Here is a 19,775-nt window from a genome sequence, read left to right as displayed (position 1 = left end):
TCTACAATGTAGCATGAGTAGGTGTTCTAAAACCTTTGACCGATAGTGTATTTCTAACAAAAAAGAAAAAACATTGCCCCAATATTTGAACGAATCACCTCTACATCGGTGTATTTCTATTGTATTTGCAAAGAAAGATAACTGGTACAGAAATGTAGTGGGCCTGATGCGGTTTCAGCTCTGACGTTAGACGTTAGTTTGCGCTTTTCTGTTCTCCCATTGGTTCCCCGGTTTAAAGGTAACTTCCCTCATTGGTTTGTGACATTTTGGATACGGATTTCAAAGGTGCAGCGAACTGGCGCCTTTTCCATATTTTCCTCATTCGAGTATCAAGAAAGTTGCCGAACCCAGTCTAGCTGCTAATGTGTGTGGCAGACCAGAAATAGGTGAAGTTACCTTAAAGGTATGCAATATTTTTCTTACCTCAATCAGAAAGCGTGTTGTTATATTGTTTGCTAGGCTAATAGCTATCTCACTTCATTTGATTCAGGCTAGTTACGCAAAACTTTTGACATTAATTTGAGAAAGCACATCCTTCTAGCCATGATGACCCTAGTTTTGTTACAATTGTTAGCTAGCTAACGCTACTCGCTTACCAACTTGACTACATAGCTAGTTAGCTACTTGACTAACTAGCGGTAGTTAGCCATACCTGGCCTAGGTATGTCACTGTAGTTAGTTAACTGTGTCGGTAACTTAACTAGGTAGTTGTACACTTTGCAATAGTTGGCTAACTAAATGTATATTTTCAATGTCGTTATAGATTTTTGTTTTAAATCCACTTAAGTTAGCTGCTCAAAATTAGACATTTTAGCATTGCCAATGGCTATCCTATGAATATAGCTAACGTGATGGTGGAAACGACTGAAGTTATAACTATTAAAATAACTTAATACGTTATGGTACGTTAAATGCTTATTTTGTACTAAATTACTATGCATGTAACGTTAGTTAGCTATTGTGATATCAAAGACCTTAATGCCAAATTAGTTGGCTACCTAGCCATGCTACAAAGTACATTTTGGGGGGAACAAGGAAGGCGCACTATGGAGATATTGCAGCTAGTTAGCAACTTTTTGATAACTACGTGTGTGTGTTATATTGGTTTAACGTTAACTAAATTCTAAAACATAACATTATTAACTCGAGTAACTGAGTGGGGCGATCCACTCTGGTTTGAAACACAACTTATGTACTATAGCTAGCCAGTTTGGCGCGTTTTGATTGTGAGATGGAACTGGCTAATGCACTGTATCTTATCTTCTGGCTCAGGGAGTCTATGAAAAATGAAGTGTCAGTCCAACAACTAACTCCGGTTTCCATGCAACATGAAGAAACATGTCGCCTACAAGGAGTCAGGCCTCAACCTCTCCACTCATGGGATGCATCCATGTAGTAGTCAAACAACTCAACAATGATGTGAAATGTGTTGACAATAAGGAGAACAACCAATATGACTGTATCCTTGACGAGGTGAACCTAGGCTGTGAAGCATTCGAGGACAGCGGTTACCTGTCTTTACAGAACAGCCAGATGGAGGACTTTTATGATGTTAAGGAACAAGGGGAGTCTCTAGGACTGGAGATATTCTCCCCATGTACCCCAGTTGCTGATTATCACAAGGCTAAGCACTCTGCCTCAACTCCCCATACTGAAGTTTCAACATGCCATATGCCAAGAACTCACCAATGGCTTCAAGAGGACCCAGAGCTATGACTGGACTGTCATTAGCTGGCTAGCAGAGGACTCTGGCCTTGAAAGGGTTATTGGTGGGAACATGGGCCTTGAGTGTATGGATGTTTTAAAAGCGCTGCTGGAGAGGGACATGAAGCACATCCTTACCAGGATCCTGCGTCTTCTTGATGTTGACTTGATACGGTAAACATTTGACCTTTACTGCTCTTATGATTTTGTAGAGGTTTTTCAACATGAAAATTGTTTTGTACTCTTATCATATATTCATGGTTGTTTTTCTTGTTTTCTTCACAGCTGTAGAAAAGTGAGCAAGAGCTAGAGAAAAATAATCTGCCAAGACAAGTCTGCACTACGTAAATGCGACCAGGCTGAACAGAGACTACAGGTAAGTGCTAACATTTTAAATGGATTTCCTTTAGTCATGTATATCAGGTATCAATGGTTTCAATTCTCAGCCCAGTCAAAACTGTTCGCTGCGCTGGCACCCCAATGGTGGAACAAGCTCCCTCACGACGCAAGGACAGCGGAGTCAATCACCACCTTCCGGAGACACCTGAAACCCCACCTCTAAGGAATACCTAGGATAGGATAAAGTAATCCTTCTAAACCCCCCCCCCTTAAAAGATTTAGATGCACTATTGTAAAGTGGTTGTTCCACTGGATATCATAAGGTGAATGCACCAATTTGTAAGTCGCTCTGGATAAGAGCGTCTGCTAAATGACTTAAATGTAAATGTAATGTAAGTTCACATTGACGGTTTAGTTTAAGCTTGCAGAGGCTCCCAAATTTGCTGATATGTTCGATATTTACATTTATTTAGAGGCCCTTTGCAGTACTTCAATCTTAATTGCCTAACCATAGTGTAATCCACTGCAAGAGTATTGTATGCTAAATAGCAATGTCCTTTTTTTGTTATAGGACTCAAGAATCCCTGTAGGACTGGAGAATGTGGGTTCTTTGACGCGAGACACCACCCTGTCCAGGGTTGTAATGTCCTGTATGCAGAGAGTAGCTTCAACCCCTATCCAGAGGTCTACCAAGAGGATGCTCTCCCAGAGAGCATGCACGCAGGCGCCATACTGCTCCCAGCAATCTCGCTTCAGAGAATACCACGAGGTGAGGGTTCCTCTATTCACTTTGCATGTGACGGTTCAGAGGACATGATGGTGCTCAGTGTGTGTGTGTGTGTGTACTTATTGGGTTGGTCACCTTCCAATCAGTTCCAAAAAAGTAATGACATTATGTTCATGTTACCAATGATACATATTGTGAGTTATACTCTGTAGCCTTATACATTGTTTGGTTGTGTTCTCTAGGCTGCCAGTTCGCTGAAGCAGCACGAGTCGCTGAAGCCCTGTAAGCGCTGCGGCTCTCCAGCCAAGCACAACGCAGACGCAATGAGGGCCACCTGTACCCGCTTTAGTTGTGCCTTTGACTTCTGCACCCAGTGCCAGGGCCCCTTCCACGGCTCCTCAGCCTGCTGCACCCGGCTGACATGGCGGCCTAGCAACTCCACAGCCACCCCCATCCTCATTGGCAGCGCTCGCAGCAAGAGGAACGTCAGGCGCCTGTGAGATGAACGCAGCCTGGGATAAGACCCAATCGCTCACCTTTTAAAATTAAAATTTCTATGGAATATTTGTTTTATTCATAGCCCTTTCTGCCGCCTCCGCCGAAGACCAAAGGTATCTCGGCTATTGGAATACTCTGCATTAGAGTACACTGTATTCTGGGTCAATCAAGTGATTCCAGTTGTCTGACAATGTCGTCGGAAAGCGACAATCATACTGGAAGCCCAAAAAAAGAACATCCCACTGGATGCAGGGGAATCTTTCCTGGACTTTTATTTTTCTTAATGAAATGTCCTTGTCCTCGTTGGATATTTGTAAGTATTTTAAATGTGAGCTATGTAAATATTTATATTGTTTAAATAAATGTCTCTTGGGATTTCGAAGAACTGATCTTTTGTTTTTCTCCAATTTTTCAAGCCACACACTACCAGAAACCACGCAGCATGCACCAACTTTCTTTCAGAATTTAACAAGCAGAACACGTTACAATGCCAATAAGGGTATGAAAGTTACGTCATACTTCCAGGGTCCGTTCCCAGATATATTTTTTTCATGGGACTTGACAATATCTTAATTTGTGAAAATGTAGCCGTTTTAAAAAAGAAAAAAAGAATGTATATAATATATTTGTGTATTAGTTTACTTCTGCCAGATACTTTAAGTTATTGCGCTGAAGACCATTGTGCTGTGTATTTGTCTGTTGAAGACTTCAAAAAGCCGACAAAAGTTGGAAAGCTACTTCCTGGAAAATGACATCACTGTCGTAGCTTGTTTGCGACTTGCTTGGAAAGCTAAAACAACTAGTGAAACTAAGCCATTCATCCATTAGATGGTGCCATAATGTAGCTCTAAAAACCTCATGGCTCACTATCTGGAAAGCTTAAGGAATTTAGAAGACTACATAGCTGAAAACAGCCAATATTTACATACACATAATGGTGATTTAATGATTCCAGGTTATAATACCAGTAATTTCCAATAAAAAAAATTACATTCGATGTGTAAGCTTATCTGAAAAGTAAGGTCTTCTACAGCTGGATGATTCAGTTCAGTGAAGGAGTAGCGTTGATGGTACAGCCAGGGAGGGAGAAACAGTCCGATAGGCAGGCCCAGAGCTCTTCATCAGGCACCTCTGTTTCTGTTCAAGGCTAGTCCTCTAAGTAGGCTGGAACAGATCCACCACCTAAAGTGTAGCACCCACCTACCCATTGGGGGCATTTCAATTCATAATTGTGATTTTTATTTAACCATTATTTAACTAGTCAAGTCAGTTAAGATCAAATTCTTACAATGATGGCCTACCCCGGCCAAACCTGGACGACACTGGGCCAATTGTGCACCCTCCCTATGGGACTCCCAATCACAGCTGGATTCAAACCAGGTACTCTAGTGATGCCTCTTGCACTGAGATGCAGTGCCTTAGACTGCTGCGCCACTCGGGACATGTAACATGTTCAATTAAAATGTCTGGGTAATACAGTTTCTCCCCAGTCTGACTGTGAAATTGATTTCATAGGCCCCATTTCCTGGTTGAAATAATCAGTGCACAGAATATTCCTGGGAAATGAGAAGGGACAAGAAATATGTCATGAAGAGAGGTTGTTTTCTGGGTACATTTTAGAGGGTTGGCTCAAATTTGGGTGGTAAGCCTACATATCTTTCAATAGTGATTAGTGATGCCAATCTACATATTTTTTTAATGGCGATTAGTGATGCCGAATACAATATGTGACCACATGAAACATGCTTTCTGTTCATTAAAAGCATTTTGCTGTCATTTAAAAGGGTTGCCATTGTTTTTCTCCTGCAGACCCAATACCTCTGTTTTTTCCAATTAGCCTCCCCCTCAGTGTGCGTCTGCCCCTTCCATCAGTGTCTGGCCACAGTTGTGTCAGCTCCCTCTGTGCACCTCTATCCTGGGGCTACACTCTTTAGCTGCCTGCTACACAAAATGTCAATGTCCAGTTGACTGTTCTATCACTGTCCCTAAATGTCCTGCCAGCCGTGGTGACAAGTAGCCATTTTTGTGACTTCCCCCTCCTACTCTGGGCAACGCCTACAGTGGTGGAACTAAATGTAGCACTCCCACCTCTCAACCGCCCCCTGTTTATTTCTTCCACTAATTGATTGGAGTGTATGGGCAAAGGAGAAAAAAAATCATATATGTAGAGTATACAAACAAGAAAATAAGATGTCCAAGGTTACCACTATCTGTTTGCTATGAGTCAAACATGGCTGTTGATTGGGATTTTCTGTCAAATTGGATTGTTTATTCTTTCTCACATACACAGATGCATTCTTATTGGAATCTAGATAGTTTCCTAAAGTGAGTAAAGCCATGCAAATTGAATTAAATGTTTAACGGATGCCCCAAATGCCATCTCCATCTTTCAGGACACTGCATTTTACTGTGCATATGTATCAGATGGCCTTTTTGCTCTCAGCACCCCAGATAATTGATCTCTTAGCTGCCCTTTCCAGGACAGAGCAACACATGGGTCATTCATTACTCTGATTTATTGAACTCCAGCGACACTGGGACACTTCTCCAAATGAAAGCTCATAATTGAAGTAATTAGACTTTCACACAATCAGGTGTTTACCTATCGTTTACCATCCCTGTTTACGTCAACAGTGGAATTGTGTATGAGTCATACAAGGCTTGTAACTAGTTACTACAGTAACTTACTTTCACTGATCTGATTCGGACAATTTTCTGATATTAACCTTTTTTCTGCCATGACAAAACAAACAATTTCCATGATTGTGTTTGTCAACATCTGCAGCGAGAGTCTTATGTACCAGCAATACTTTCCCTGTTTCCACAAAGATGCATAGGTAGATACACTATCTACAGTACACACAAGTATGTGGAGACCCCTTCAAATTAGTGGATTTGGCTATTTCAGCCACACCCGTTGCTGACAGGTGTATACAATCGAGCACACCGCCATGCAATCTCCACAGACAAACATTGACAGTAGAATGGCCTTACTGAAGAGCTCAGTGACATAGGATGCCACCTTTCCAACAAGTCAGTTCGTAAAATGTCTGCCCTGTTAGAGCTGCCCCGGTCAACTGGAAGTGCTGTTATTGTGAAGTGGAAATGTCTAGGAGCACAAATGGCTCAGCCGTGAAGTGGTAGGCCACACAAGCACACAGAACGGGACTGCCAAGTGCTGAAGTGCGTAGCGCGTAAAAATCATCTGTCCTCGTTTGCAACACTCACTAATGAGTTCCCAAACTGCCTCTGAAAGCAACGTCAGCACAAGAACTGTTCGTCAGGAGCTTAATGAAATGGGTTTCCATGGCCGAGCAGCCGCACACAAGCCTAAGATCATCATGCGCAATGCCAAGCGTCACCTGGAATGGTGTAAAGCTCGCCACCATTGGACTCTGAAGCAGTGGAAACGCGTTCTCTGGAGTGATAAATCACACTTCACCATCTGGCAGTCGGACGAATCTGGGTTTGGTGGATACCAGAAGAATGCTACCTGCCCCAATGCATAGTGCCAACTGTAAAGTTTGGTGGAGGAGGAATAATGGTTTGGGTGTTTTTAATGGTTTGGTTTTAATGGTTATTCCCAATGAAGGGAAATCTTAACACTACAGCATACAATTACATTTTAAACGATTCTGTGGTTCCAAATTTGTCGCAACATTTTGGAGAAGGCCCTTTCCTGTTTCAGCATGACAATGCCCTTGTGCACGAGGTCCATACAGAAATGGTTTGTCGAGATCGGTGCGGAAGAACTTGACTGGCCTGCACAGAGCCCTGACCTCAACCCCATTGAACACCTTTGGGATGAATTGGAACGCCAACTGCGAGCCAGGCCTAATCGCCCAACATCAGTGCCCAACCTCACTAAGGCTCTTGTGGCTGAATGGAATAAGTCCCTGCAGCAATATTCAAACATCGAGTGGAAAGCCTTCCCAGAAGAGTGTTGTTATAGCAGCAAAGGGGGGACCAACTCCAAATGGGCACCTTTACTACACAGAACCCTACTAATCCATCACGGCTGGTCTGCCAACGGAACCGCACGAGGAGGCTCTGCACGAGGAGGCTACAACAGACTTCTTCCATCGCGACGTACCTCTAAGGCCCTTCTGCTAGCTTGCTAGCCCCGGCCCGCGAGCTGTCTGAATCGCCGTGTCTCCAGCCAGCTTAACTACTCACTGGACCCCTATGATCACTTGGCTACACATGCCTCTCCCTAATTTCAATATGCCTTGTCCATTGCTGTTCTGGTTAGTGATTATTGTCTTATTTCACTGTAGGGCCTTCAGCCCTGCTATATATGCCTTAGCTAACCCTTCAGTTCCACCTCCCACACATGCGGTGACATAACCTGGTTTAAATGATGTTTCTAGAGACAATATCTCTCTCATCGTTACTCTATGCCTAGGTTAACCTCCACTGTATTCACATCCTACCATACCTTTGTCTGTACATTATACCTTGAATCTATTATAACACGTCCAGAAACCTGCCCCTTTTACTCTCTGTTCTGAACATACTAGACGACCAGTTCTTATAGCCTTTAGTCGTACACTTATCCTACTCCTTCTCTGTTCCTCTAGCGATGTAGAGGTTAATCCAGGCCCAGCAGTGCCTAGCTCCACTCCCACTCCCCAGGTGCTCTCATTTGTTGACTTCTGTAACCTTAAAAGCCCTGGTTTCATGCATGTTAACAACTCCCTAAGTGTGTTTTATTCACTGCCTTAGCACACTCTGCCAACCCAGATGTCCTAGCTGTGTCTGAATCCTGGTTTAGGAAGACCACCAAAAACCCTGAAATTTCCATCCCTAACTATAACATTTTCCGACAAGATAGAACTGCCAAAGGGGGCGGAGTGGCAATCTACTGCAGAGATAGCCTGCAAAGTTCTGTCATACTATCCAGGTCTGTATCCAAACAATTCGAGCTTCTACTTCTAAAAATCCACCTTGCCAGAAACAAGTCTCTCACCGTTGCCGTTTGCTATAGACCACCCTCTGCCCTCAGCTGTGCCCTGGACACAATATGTGAATTGATTTCCCCCCATCTATCTTCAGAGTTCGTGCTGCTAGGTGACCTAAACTGGGACATGCTTAACACCCCAGCCATCCTACAATCTAAGCTTGATGCCCTCAATCTCACACAAATTATCAAGGAACCTACCAGGTACAACCCCAAATCCATAAACATGGGCACCCCCATAGATATCATCCTAACCAACTTGCCCTCCAAATACACCTCTGCTGTCTTCAACCAAGATCTCAGCGATCACTGCCTCGTTGCCTGCATCCGTAATGGGTCTGCGGTCAAACGACCACCCCTCATCACTGTGAAACGCTCCCTAAAACACTTCAGCGAGCAGACCTTTCTAATCGACCTGGCCCGGGTATCCTGGAAGGATATTGACCTCATCCCGTCAGTAGAGGATGCCTGGTTATTCTTTAAAAGTGCCTTCCTCACCATCTTAAATAAGCGTGCCCCATTCAAAAAATGTAGAACCATGAACAGATATAGCCCTTGGTTCACTCCAGACCTGACTGCCCTTGACCAGCACAAAAACATCCTGTGGCGTACTGCATTAGCATCAAATAGCCCCCGTGATATGCAACTTTTCAGGGAAGTTAGGAACCAATATACACAAGCAGTTAGGTAAGCTAAGGCTAGCATTTTCAAACAGAAACTTGCATCCTGTAGCACAAACTCAAAAAAGTTCTGGGACACTGTAAAGTCCATGGAGAAATAATAGCACCTCCTCCCAGCTGCCCACTGCACTGAGGCTAGGAAACACTGTTACCACAAATAAATCCACGATAATAGAGAATTTCAATAAGCATTTTTCTACGGCTGGCCATGCTTTCCATCTGGCTACCGCTACCCCGGTCAACTGCCCTGCACCCCCCACATCAACTCGCCCAAGCCTCCCCCATTTCTCCTTCACCCAAATCCAGAAAGTTGATGTTCTGAAAGAGCTGCAAAATCTGGACCCCTTACAAATCAGCGGGGCTAGACAATCTGGACCCTCTCCTTCTAAAATTATCTGCCGAAATTGTTGCAACCCCTATTACTAGCCTGTTCAACCTCTCTTTCGTATCGTCTGAGATCCCTAAAGATTGGAAAGCTGCCGCGGTCATCCCCCTCTTCAAAGGGGGAGACATTCTAGACCCAAACTGCTACAGACCTATATCTATCCTACCCTGCCTTTCTAAGGTCTTCGAAAGCTAAGTTAACAAACAGATCACCGACCATTTAGAATCCCACCGTACCTTCTCCGCTATGCAATCTGGCTTCCGAGCTGGTCATGGATGCACCTCAGCCACGCTCAAGGTCCTAAACAATATCATAACTGCCATCGATAAGAGACAATACCGTGCAGCCGTATTCATTGACCTGGCCAAGGATTTCGACCTGGCCAAGGATGTCAATCACCACATTCTTATCGGCAGACTCAACAGCCTTGGTTTCCCAAATGACTGCCTCGCCTGGTTCACCAACTACTTCTCTGATAGAGCTCAGTGTGTCAAATCAGAAGGCCTGTTGTCCGGACCTCTGGCAGTCTCTATGGGGGTGCCACAGGGTTCAATTCTCAGGCCGACTCTCTTCTCTGTATATATCAATGATGTCGCTCTTGCTGCTGGTGATTCTCTGATCCACCTCTACGCAGACGACACCATTCTGTAAACTTCTGGCCCTTCTTTGGACACTGTGCTAACTAACCTCCAGACGAGCTTCAATGCCATACAACTCTCCATCCGTGCTCTTAAATGCAAGTAAAACTAAATGCATGCTCTTCAACCGATCGCTGCCCGCACCTGCCCGCCCGCCCACTATCCCTACTCTGGACGGTTCTGACCTAGAATATGTGGACAACTACAAATATCTAGGTGTCTGGTTAGACTGTAAACTCTCCTTCCAGACCCACATTAAGCATCTCCAATCCAAAATTAAATCTAGAATCGGCTTCCTATTTCGCAGCAAAGCATCCTTCACTCATTCTGCCAAACATACCCTCTTAAAACTGACCATCCTACCGATCCTCGACTGTGATGTCATTTACAAAATAGCCTCCAACACTCTACTCAACAAATTGGATGCAGTCTATCACAGTGCCACCCGTTTTGTCACCAAAGCCCCTTATACTACCCACCACTGAGACCTGTACACTCTCGTTGGCTGGCCCTCGCTTCATACTCGTCGCCAAACCCACTGGCTCCAGTGTTTAATTGCTATATCGTAATTACCTCGCCACTATGGCCTATTTTATTGCCTTACCTCCCTTATCTTACCTCATTTGCACACACTGTATATTTACTTTTTTTCTACTGTATTATTGACTGTATGTTTGCTTATTCCATGTGTAACTCTGTGTTGTTATATGTGTTGAACTGCTTTGCTCTATCTTGACCAGGTCGCAGTTGTAAATGAGAACTTGTTCTCAACTAGCCTACCTGGTTAAATAAAGGTGAAAAAAAATAAAAAATGAATGCCCATGATTTTGGAATGAGATGTTTGACGAGCATGTTTCCACATACGTTTGGCCATGTAGTGTGTGATGTGTGTGTCCTGACCTTCATGTTTGCCATGGCCCTATAGAGCAGTTTGACAGTCTGGAACCCAGCGCCCAGAGACAACAGTCTATACAATTAGCCTGAAGGACGGTTTCATGAGCCAGAGGAATTCTAAACATGTTCCTCTGTAGTGTGGCTGAGGGGGCATTGTGATCGACAGATCTTCCACTCTACTACAACATTGGGGTAATGCTGGCTGTTTGGGTAATTTCGCTAGCCTGACAACCCATCCATATTTCTCCAGCCAAACGCCACGGCCATTAGTGTTTCTGAATTTCCTTTCCTCCCCAACGTCTTGTAGTGAACACAACCTGACCCTTCTGATTGGTCACAGAAACCGATGGGTTGTGCCAGAGCCGGCCTAAACAAATCATGAATCACATTAAATACAGTACCCGCGAAGGGCCTCCCGAGTGGTGCAGCTGTCTAAGGCGTCACTACAGACCCGGGTTCGATCCCAGGCTGTGTCACAACCGGCTGTGATCGGGAGTCCCATTGGGCGGTGCAGAATTGGCCCAGCATCATCTGGGTTAGGGGAGGGTTTGGCCTGGGGGGCTTTACTTGGCCCATCGCACTCTAGCGACTCCTTGTGGCGGGCCGGTGCACCTGCAGGCTGACTTTGGGGGTAGGTTGAATGGTGTTTCCTCTGACACATTGGTGTGGTTGGCTTCCGGGTTAAGCGGGCAGGTGTTAAGAAGCGCAGTTTGGCAGTTCATTTTTTGGAGGACGCATGACTTGACCTTTGCCCCCCGAGCCTGTTGTGGAGTTGCAGCGATAAGACAAGATTGAAAAGGGGGGTAAAATACATTTAAAAACAAATAAAAGACGGTACCCAGCAGCAGGCCAGACCTAATATTCGACAGCTTACAGGCACTTCTCAGGATACAACACCAAGCCATAAGAACTTTCTTTAGGTCCCGACTCAAGTGGGGGTGCCTGGGAATGACATGGCAGATGAAGCGGCATAAGGAGCACTACACCACAACATCAACATCATAGTTCCAATGTCAAAATCTGAAATAAAGTCACTTATTAAAATTAAAATCACAGACAAATGGCAAAAGGAATGGACAGAAGGGGGAAAAGGAAGACATCTACACTCCATCCACCCACTGGTTTCAATCAGCAATAACCACAAAGATTAAGATGAGCAGAAACCATAATCACCCGTCTGTGAATAGAACACAATCGCCTCAATCTCTCTCTAAAGATAGGAAAACAGCAGCAGAAACTACAGATCACTTCCTCCTTCATTGTCAAACTTATGAACATCACAGGCAAACACTCAGAAGAACAATCACATCCCTGGGAATAAGTTTCACCCTCGCCAATTTACTAATAACTCGGCCAGAACAAACTGTAATCCATTTAGCAGTAATTTCCTTTCTCCGGTCATGTAGACTAGTGCAGAATCTAGAAAACCTCCATAGTCTCATCACACTCCAGCCCGGTAGGTGGCGGTAATAAACCTAATACTGGTTTGCACACCGCCATAAAACCCCAACGCAGAAGAACAAGACAGTACAGTATGACGAGAGGAAATCTCTTATCACACTTGTAGGCGATGTCATGGCGTTGGATAGCTAAAATCATGCTGTAGAATCACGTCATCGGGTCTAACGTTCATCTCATGCCGAAAGCCACTCCTGACAAACGTGTCAGTTTGTCACTTTCACGAGGTTGGAGTAATAACATGTTCAGCTACTCAAGACGTTGTCTCGAATCTAGGTTGCGCCTTCAGATTTTGAGAAAATTAACAACTAAGGAAGAACCTTTCACTCTCTCATTGACTTCCCAAACCCCAGACTGGTCTGTTTCGCAGCATTCCCGGAGGTCTTGCGGTGTTGCTCCTTTGGGTTTAGAAACGCTGTGATCACGTCATTGGCTTTCATCAAACTCTGTGCTTTCATACTCTGTTTAGAGATGATCCAATTGCTGATGAATTTGTTTTGTACAACGCCTCTCATTTAGGCAACCATTTAGTTACCTTTCTCTATTCTCTGCTTCTCTCTCAACCTCATATGTCTCAGAATGTGATGGTGAAACGCACACATCATTAATCACACACAGTGGTTGATGCGCATGTACAGACACAACCCGCGGGTTGGTGTATGATGGAGCTTTGGACGATGTGACACTGATAAGGAGTGACTGGCACCTGTCGCCCGGCCATATGTCACACAGCCAAAGGTCAATCCTATTACACGCTGTCACAAACATTATGTGGCAACACCACTAGGCAAGAAACAGGAAGTGGGGTGGCCAGGAAGAAGTACTATCCCCCTTGAAATTAGCAACCCCCCCTCCTTTCCCAAACACTCTGATCCCCTGAGTCAAGACTGAATCACCACACACTGACCGTATCATTAGAGTGTAAAACTGGTCTAGGAAGAGTGGCCCAACACTCAGCTAAGTAATTACCAAGATATGTTGAGAGCATTAGAAGGGTACACTTATCAGGATGCCAGTCACATTGCGACTGAATATTTGTTTTCCCACATTGAGAAAGAAGTGTGGTTGGAGGGCTGGGTGGAAAGACATAGGTACATACTGTAGACGCAGGGGCATACACACACACTGTCCATTTGTCCATATCTGTAAGGATGGGTCGCTTTAGTGGTAGTGTTCCAATTACTGCCTGGAGCCAGTGAGAGCGGTCAGTTAGAGCTCAGAGTAAAAATGCTGGACCTGACCGTGCTTGAGCCTCTCTATTTTTACACCCAGGGGGCCTGCAGGGGCCATTAAGATCAACAGTAATGAGAGTTAATGAGTCTGGCCTCTCCACAAGGCAGAGAATAATGACATATCATTCGCTTTACACTGGGGAGTGGACACAAAAACACACATATGCACAGGCCAGTGGTGGCTGGTGACACTTTAAATGGGGAGGATGGGGTTTATAGTAATGGCTGGAACGGAAAAAATGAAATGATCTCAAACACATAAAACACCTGGTTTCCATGTGTTTGATACCGTTCAATTTACTCCACTCCATTCATTATTATGACCCGTCCTTCCCTCACCAGCCTCCTCTGGTGCAGACACGCACGCACGCACGCACACACACACACACACACACACATTATTTTACTTATTGGGGATTGATTGAATAGGGCCCTAAGGTTGAACACCCTATTCAACTGGAAATGTTTGTGTCTTTGTTTGCTGTCCTTAGTTACCGCCATGGAGTTTTGCTTACACCCCAAGCGCCATAACGATGGGAATATGATGTGACAAATTGAGATGCATGGAGCCCAGAAGAAACTTTATCAGTGTAAAGTGTTTTTGTTTGCCCTGCATTCAGAGGACATGGTTGTTGGTGATACTGAAAGATGATGGAAAACAAAACCAACCAGTGCACAGCACTGCTGTATTTGATTTATGACATTTAATAATCACAAAAGATAGGTATTGTCAAATTGTGCTTGAAACAGGTGTATGGTTACCACAGCAACGTGGTGAGAGGATCGTTTTGATAATGTGTTGGTCAAAGGAATCATCATGTGATTGTTTTCCATATCTACAAAATATGTGGATCCCTGTACATACTGTTGGAATTGTTGTTTCCTGGTAATTAAAAGCTTTGACATAAATGCAACTTGACAGTGATTTGAATGTATTTTCTCATTTTAGATCCCACATAAGTCCCTGCTAATAATGTCATTTAATATGGACCCCCCTCCCCCCTCCCAGCGTATTGCTTATGACATTTATGAGTCAAATATCCTGTGCCATTTCGACACTTGTAAACACACTGAGTCATGACTTTTGTGGCATGTTTTCACACTGGCTTCGATGATTCCAACATAGTGAGTATTCATCCCAAAATAATGTAGTAAATGTGATTGTGTTTTTTGTTCATATGAGTAAAGAATTTAACATCACCATGTAAGAGGGTCAGTGAACACTTTTTTACTTGTCGATGAAGAAAGCACATTCTATTCAAAGAGGTAGGATAGTAGGTCTCATACCATGCCAGAAACTATACAGGGAACTAAGCATTGTACAATTAAGTAATAAGGCACGAGGGGATGTGGTATATGGCCAATATACCACGGCTAAGGGATGTTCTTATGCACAACGCAACGCAGAGTGCATGGTACAGCCCTTAGCCGTGGTATATTGGCCATATACCACAAACCCCCAAGGTACCTTATTGCTATTATAAAATGTTTAAAAACATAATTAGAGCAGTAAAAATAAATGTTTTGTCAAACTCATGGTATACGGTCTGATATACCATGGCTGTCAGCCAATCAGCATTCAGGGCTCGAACCACCCAGTTTATAATACATTATAGTCAATGACATGGATTGTTTACAGTCCTTTTCACTCCCATGATTACACTTAGCTTATTAGGAGGCCGAGGAGGCTATCAAAATAGCCCTGGAGGCTGGCACGGATTACGATAGTGATTGTACACAGGTTAACATACAGTGAGATAGACACGCTACCGTACCATATATACACTGTATACATGCTGAGGCCAATGCATATTACAAAAACAATTTTACCTTGACCAATATGCTTACTATGTAACTGTAAATAACGACCAAAATATATTTTTAAATAACTAGCATTATATGTCAATGCTTCATAATGCAAATTGGATATGTTCATTGTGATTGAGATTATACTTGTAGAGGTGAGATTAGAGGTGTACACAAATATCATGTCTGTTCAGGTCCCTAATTGTATATATATATATACATTTCTCTAGCAAAAAGCTAAATGTAGATGTAAAATCCAAGGTTATTCTTTGTTATTCATTATGCCAATTGAATCCTTCTATAATGGCAAGAAGAATCACACATAAAAACAATTGCACAAGTATAGCCTATGTCATTTTATTCACTGAATATATTCGAAGTTACATTCGTTTCAAAAATGGAACAATAATTCTCGCTTTGTGGAAACAATCTTTCTCACAGTCCTCTAATAATTTTGATGATTAGAAGACAGCCTATGACTTATCTATGTCTGTTGAAATAAATCAATGTAAATGTGTATCTGCTATGCTATTCTTTGTCTCATGTCTTTGAAGTGAATAATGAAAAATGAAGATCCGTGCCAACCTTAATTGAGACAGAAGGTAGTTGCATTCAAGTCCTTCTCTATGTTTTGATGATTTGATCTGATAGCCAATAACGTGCTAATTTAGCATTTGTATTGTCATGAAACTGATCATGTCATTTCAAATGGTTTGAAGTTGATGTGCATGAAAACAAATATAGTAGTCTTTGTTTACCATCTTCATTCAGGTGAGCAGGTCATCAAAGCACATGTTGAGTGCAACTAGAAGTTTGTGGCGTAATTTGTCCTTTTGTGCAATAATTTTTCACATGAAAAGAAATAATCAACATCAATATTTACTTACAAAATTACTCAGCTTTGAAAAATAAATGGACATCTTTTATTTGGATGCACGGTTTAACATAACTAAATGCTCTAGGTAAATTTATGCACAAGGTATAGCGTTGTTCCACACGGATATGAAATGATTATATGCATCGGTGTCGCTCTAAATGTGGTCCTCTACTGTATGAGCGGATTATACTTTATACCAGTATAAAGTTTGTTTTAGGAATGCATTTATTGAACTACCATTTACATTCCTGGTCAAAGCAAATCTATCTGATCCCAGGTGGACGTATATAGTATTTACTGTGGCCTACATCTTCAGACCAATATTTGTAGTTTTAGTATATCTTGTATACAATGTAAACATTTACTTTATACTGTAGAGATAACCACACTTGACTTTGAAACATGTCCATTGTTGAAGAACTTAAATATTGTTTTGGATGGCAAATCGATGAGGTTGACTGATTGAGGTAATCGCACCAGTGGGTCTTCCTCAGAGTGGCTGAAAAAGACAGTTGGAGCAGAGGGAAAGGGTGAGGGAGAGAGGGAGGAAGAGAAAGGTGCAGAGAATTGATTATTGATCAGAATAGTGAGAGAATCACAAGTATATGCAACAGAGTTTCAAATCATGGTATGAGAAGACATGATAAGGGTATTAATTTAGTAGAAACATCATACTCTATTGCCCATACGTTTTCAATAGCTGTGCTCCTGTAGTAAAATGAAAGTAGCCCTATGGCTATACAGTATGTTCTTAGCAGTACAATGTACTGTAAATGCAGCTAAGTTTGTCCACTACAACTCCACTATACAGATGTCAGGTCTTGCTGTCTCTATGCGTAGCAGTGCGACCACACTGTGTTCCATACCCTCTCTAAGCAATGACCACCACAGTAACAACCCAAGTGAGATGGCGTTCAACTAAACTTATAAATGAGAGTGGAGTGAAAGTGAATGGAGGAGGAGGAGGAGAGAGACTGAACCTACCAATTGGAAGTTATTGAGAAGGTGATCTACATCGACGTCATCATAGCTCTCAAGAAATGAGGGCTCACTTCTGGATTCTTCTTGCATGGGAGGGTCTTCTTGACTGAAAAGACAAGAAGGGTACATTTGACTTTCCTCACACTGTGGAGGCACACTGCAAAAATGCACATGCGGACATACACATGCATGCACACTGGTAAACACACAATCCATTATTGTGCTCTGTACTTGTTCCCACCTTCTCTTTCCAGTCAGAACTGAGTTCAGGAATTTCTTCACAGCCATCTGTTTGCGGAAGCGACTGTAGTTGTCTGTGAAAATGGCATCTGAGTGGCGCTTCACTGGTACCTGGTCCTCCATCATGTCATCACTGTGACAAATTAACCATAACACATTTTAGTCCATCATTTTTGAGACATTTGCTAACCTGTTTTGGCTTTTACTGAACTTATCCAATAAATATTTTTTTTTAAACCAGAAGTAAATCACAATTGTGATGACAAATCTAATACAATTACAACAAATGAGATTATTAACCATTTTCAAGGCAGATATGCTAATACAACTTTTTTAAGGATATATCCATTTTTTTCAATGAGACTAAAATCACAGAAATAGGCATACAGGAAGACAATTTTATGAAATATATATTTCTGTCATGCTTCCTGACTCTAAATGTTTTCAATAAACCTGAATGTTCCTGAAAATATGTTGATTTCAATATTATCATACTGTTAAAATACTTTGAATTCGAGTTTAATAGGGTCATTAAACTCTGCACGCTAATCTGAAGGAAAAGCATAAACTACAGTCTACCTGACTCGCTTTCCAATCAAGGATTCCAGGTACCGCCGCGCCGATAGCTGTCCAAGAAGTTTGCTGTATCCACTTGTAAAGAGACCGTCTGCGTGTCTCGTCGGTCTGCCAACAGATTAAAACAGTTATTAGTCACACTGTCTAGCATATATCTGAAAAGGTGGTTTAGGAGTCATTTATGGGCGGAGCGTTTCAATAGGCTAATATTGGGGTAAAACAAATATGGGCCAATGACGATTACTCTTAGACAATACCAAAACGACATTAAGTCACGAGGCAGACATTTTTTGTATCCTGACATTCAATATTCCATTGGAAGAAATGACCACGTTCCACTGATTATTCATTACGTTCTTAATCATCCAGAAAACACAATCAATATTCACTTATATGAAAGTAGCCTGTGGAAAACAATTACATAACATTTCTCAAGACTTAAATGTTATTGTTAGAAAGTACTATTGTTCTAGGATATAGTCGACGAATTAATTGTTGACAATCTTGTTTATTGATTAACCCAGAGTTAGAATAAGTTAAAACACGTTAACACTATAGCCTATAATGTATTTGTCCATGATGATATAACTTCCTATTGGTACATTTTACATTTTAGTCATTTAGCAGACGCTCTTATCCAGAGCGACTTACAGTAGTGAATACATACATTTCATTAATTTTTTCTCCATACTGGTCCCCCGTGGGAATCGAACCCACAACCCTGGCGTTACAAACACCATGCTCTACCAACTGAGCCACACGGTACTGGTACACATAAAGTTATTGGCCGATAGCCTATAATAGAAAAAGTTAGTACATCGTTGCAGTTGTTGAACTCTTTGGCAAAAGTAACTATGCTCTTTTAAACCTTTATGTCCTCATGCACAAAAACAATAAATTTTTAAATGAGTAATAGCGGTATTATTCCTACCTCATAGATGCATATGGCAAACACTGAGTCCGGGAATATAGCACACTGCACAGGGCTATTAGGAAAAGGAGCTGGGAGCCGTTCCTTTGTAACATCGCTTTATACCTGTAAAAAGAGATATGGGTTTCATTCAATAATGTTTCTTTCAGATAGCCTACATTCTTATGGTCAATATGAAAACGAGAGGGAAATCTTAAAATGATTGCCTCGTCATTCGGTACCACTTTATGCACAGAAAAACAAGTTTATCAACACTTTCTATTGTATATTGTTAAGGAATAAGAGTAAACCAGATGCGAAAACCACAAGATTCAAGTTCGCCAATTGTGCTACCCAGTGCCACCAGAAAACAAAAACGTTGAGAATGAAGACAAATGTGCAGTTGCGCACGTATCCAATTGGTGAGGACTTGTTTTCAACCTTTGGATGAACATTTGTTTATGTGATCAAATGCTATTGCCAATCAAAAATCAGTCTTATATTTGGAATCAATAACTATTTACAGTTATTAATTTGCTGGAAGATGGATACAATGACAAAAACTTTAGAATATAGAATGTGATGTGAAGCCTAACTTAAAATAATATCTAACACATATCATAATTATCAAAAACAAATTTGAAAAAAGTCTTACATTTTCTTCAGTAAATGATCTGCTGGTCCTCTTGGGTACCGGGTGCTGTCCAAGGTCCTGGAATGCTTTGTGTTTGTATCTCCTAGAGAAGTCACGGAACACTGTTCAGTACCTCAGTTGCTTCTTCGCTGGTCAGCGTCTCTTACTATACCTTCAACCCTTCCCTCGTTTTATACATCTGAATACTTTTCATCAAGCACGAAGGCAATCAGATT

General features: G+C 42.3%; 1 protein-coding gene, 1 non-coding gene and 1 pseudogene across 2 annotated transcripts; 1 reads left to right on the top strand and 2 right to left on the bottom strand.

Moving 5' to 3' along the window:
• Positions 1–218: 218 nt before the first annotated feature.
• Positions 219–3,657, top strand: LOC106605708 (F-box only protein 5-like; annotated as a pseudogene).
• An 11,996-nt stretch (positions 3,658–15,653) lies between these two features.
• Positions 15,654–19,719, bottom strand: LOC106608814 (VIP peptides-like). Its single transcript, XM_014206978.2, has 6 exons — positions 19,561–19,719; positions 18,927–19,031; positions 17,999–18,103; positions 17,421–17,552; positions 17,183–17,285; positions 15,654–16,697 (listed from the first exon to the last, which is right to left on the bottom strand). Coding segments are annotated over exons 1-6 (456 nt in total). The 5' UTR covers positions 19,563–19,719; the 3' UTR covers positions 15,654–16,688.
• On the bottom strand, positions 18,687–18,756 carry trnat-ugu (transfer RNA threonine (anticodon UGU)). Its single transcript has one exon. It is a non-coding gene; the product is annotated as a tRNA-Thr (tRNA).
• Positions 19,720–19,775: the final 56 nt, after the last annotated feature.

Source organism: Salmo salar, chromosome ssa01 (assembly GCF_905237065.1).
Source record: "Salmo salar chromosome ssa01, Ssal_v3.1, whole genome shotgun sequence".
Lineage (NCBI taxonomy): Eukaryota > Metazoa > Chordata > Actinopteri > Salmoniformes > Salmonidae > Salmo > Salmo salar.
This window is presented reverse-complemented; position numbering and strand designations above follow the sequence as displayed.

Coding starts and splice junctions, on each gene's coding strand:
- LOC106608814 (XM_014206978.2), bottom strand. Junction 18,104..18,926: donor TTGCCATATGCATCTATGAG/GTAGGAATAATA, acceptor ATCTGTTGGCAG/ACCGACGAGACACGCAGACG. Junction 17,286..17,420: donor GTTCTGACTGGAAAGAGAAG/GTGGGAACAAGT, acceptor TTGTCTTTTCAG/TCAAGAAGACCCTCCCATGC.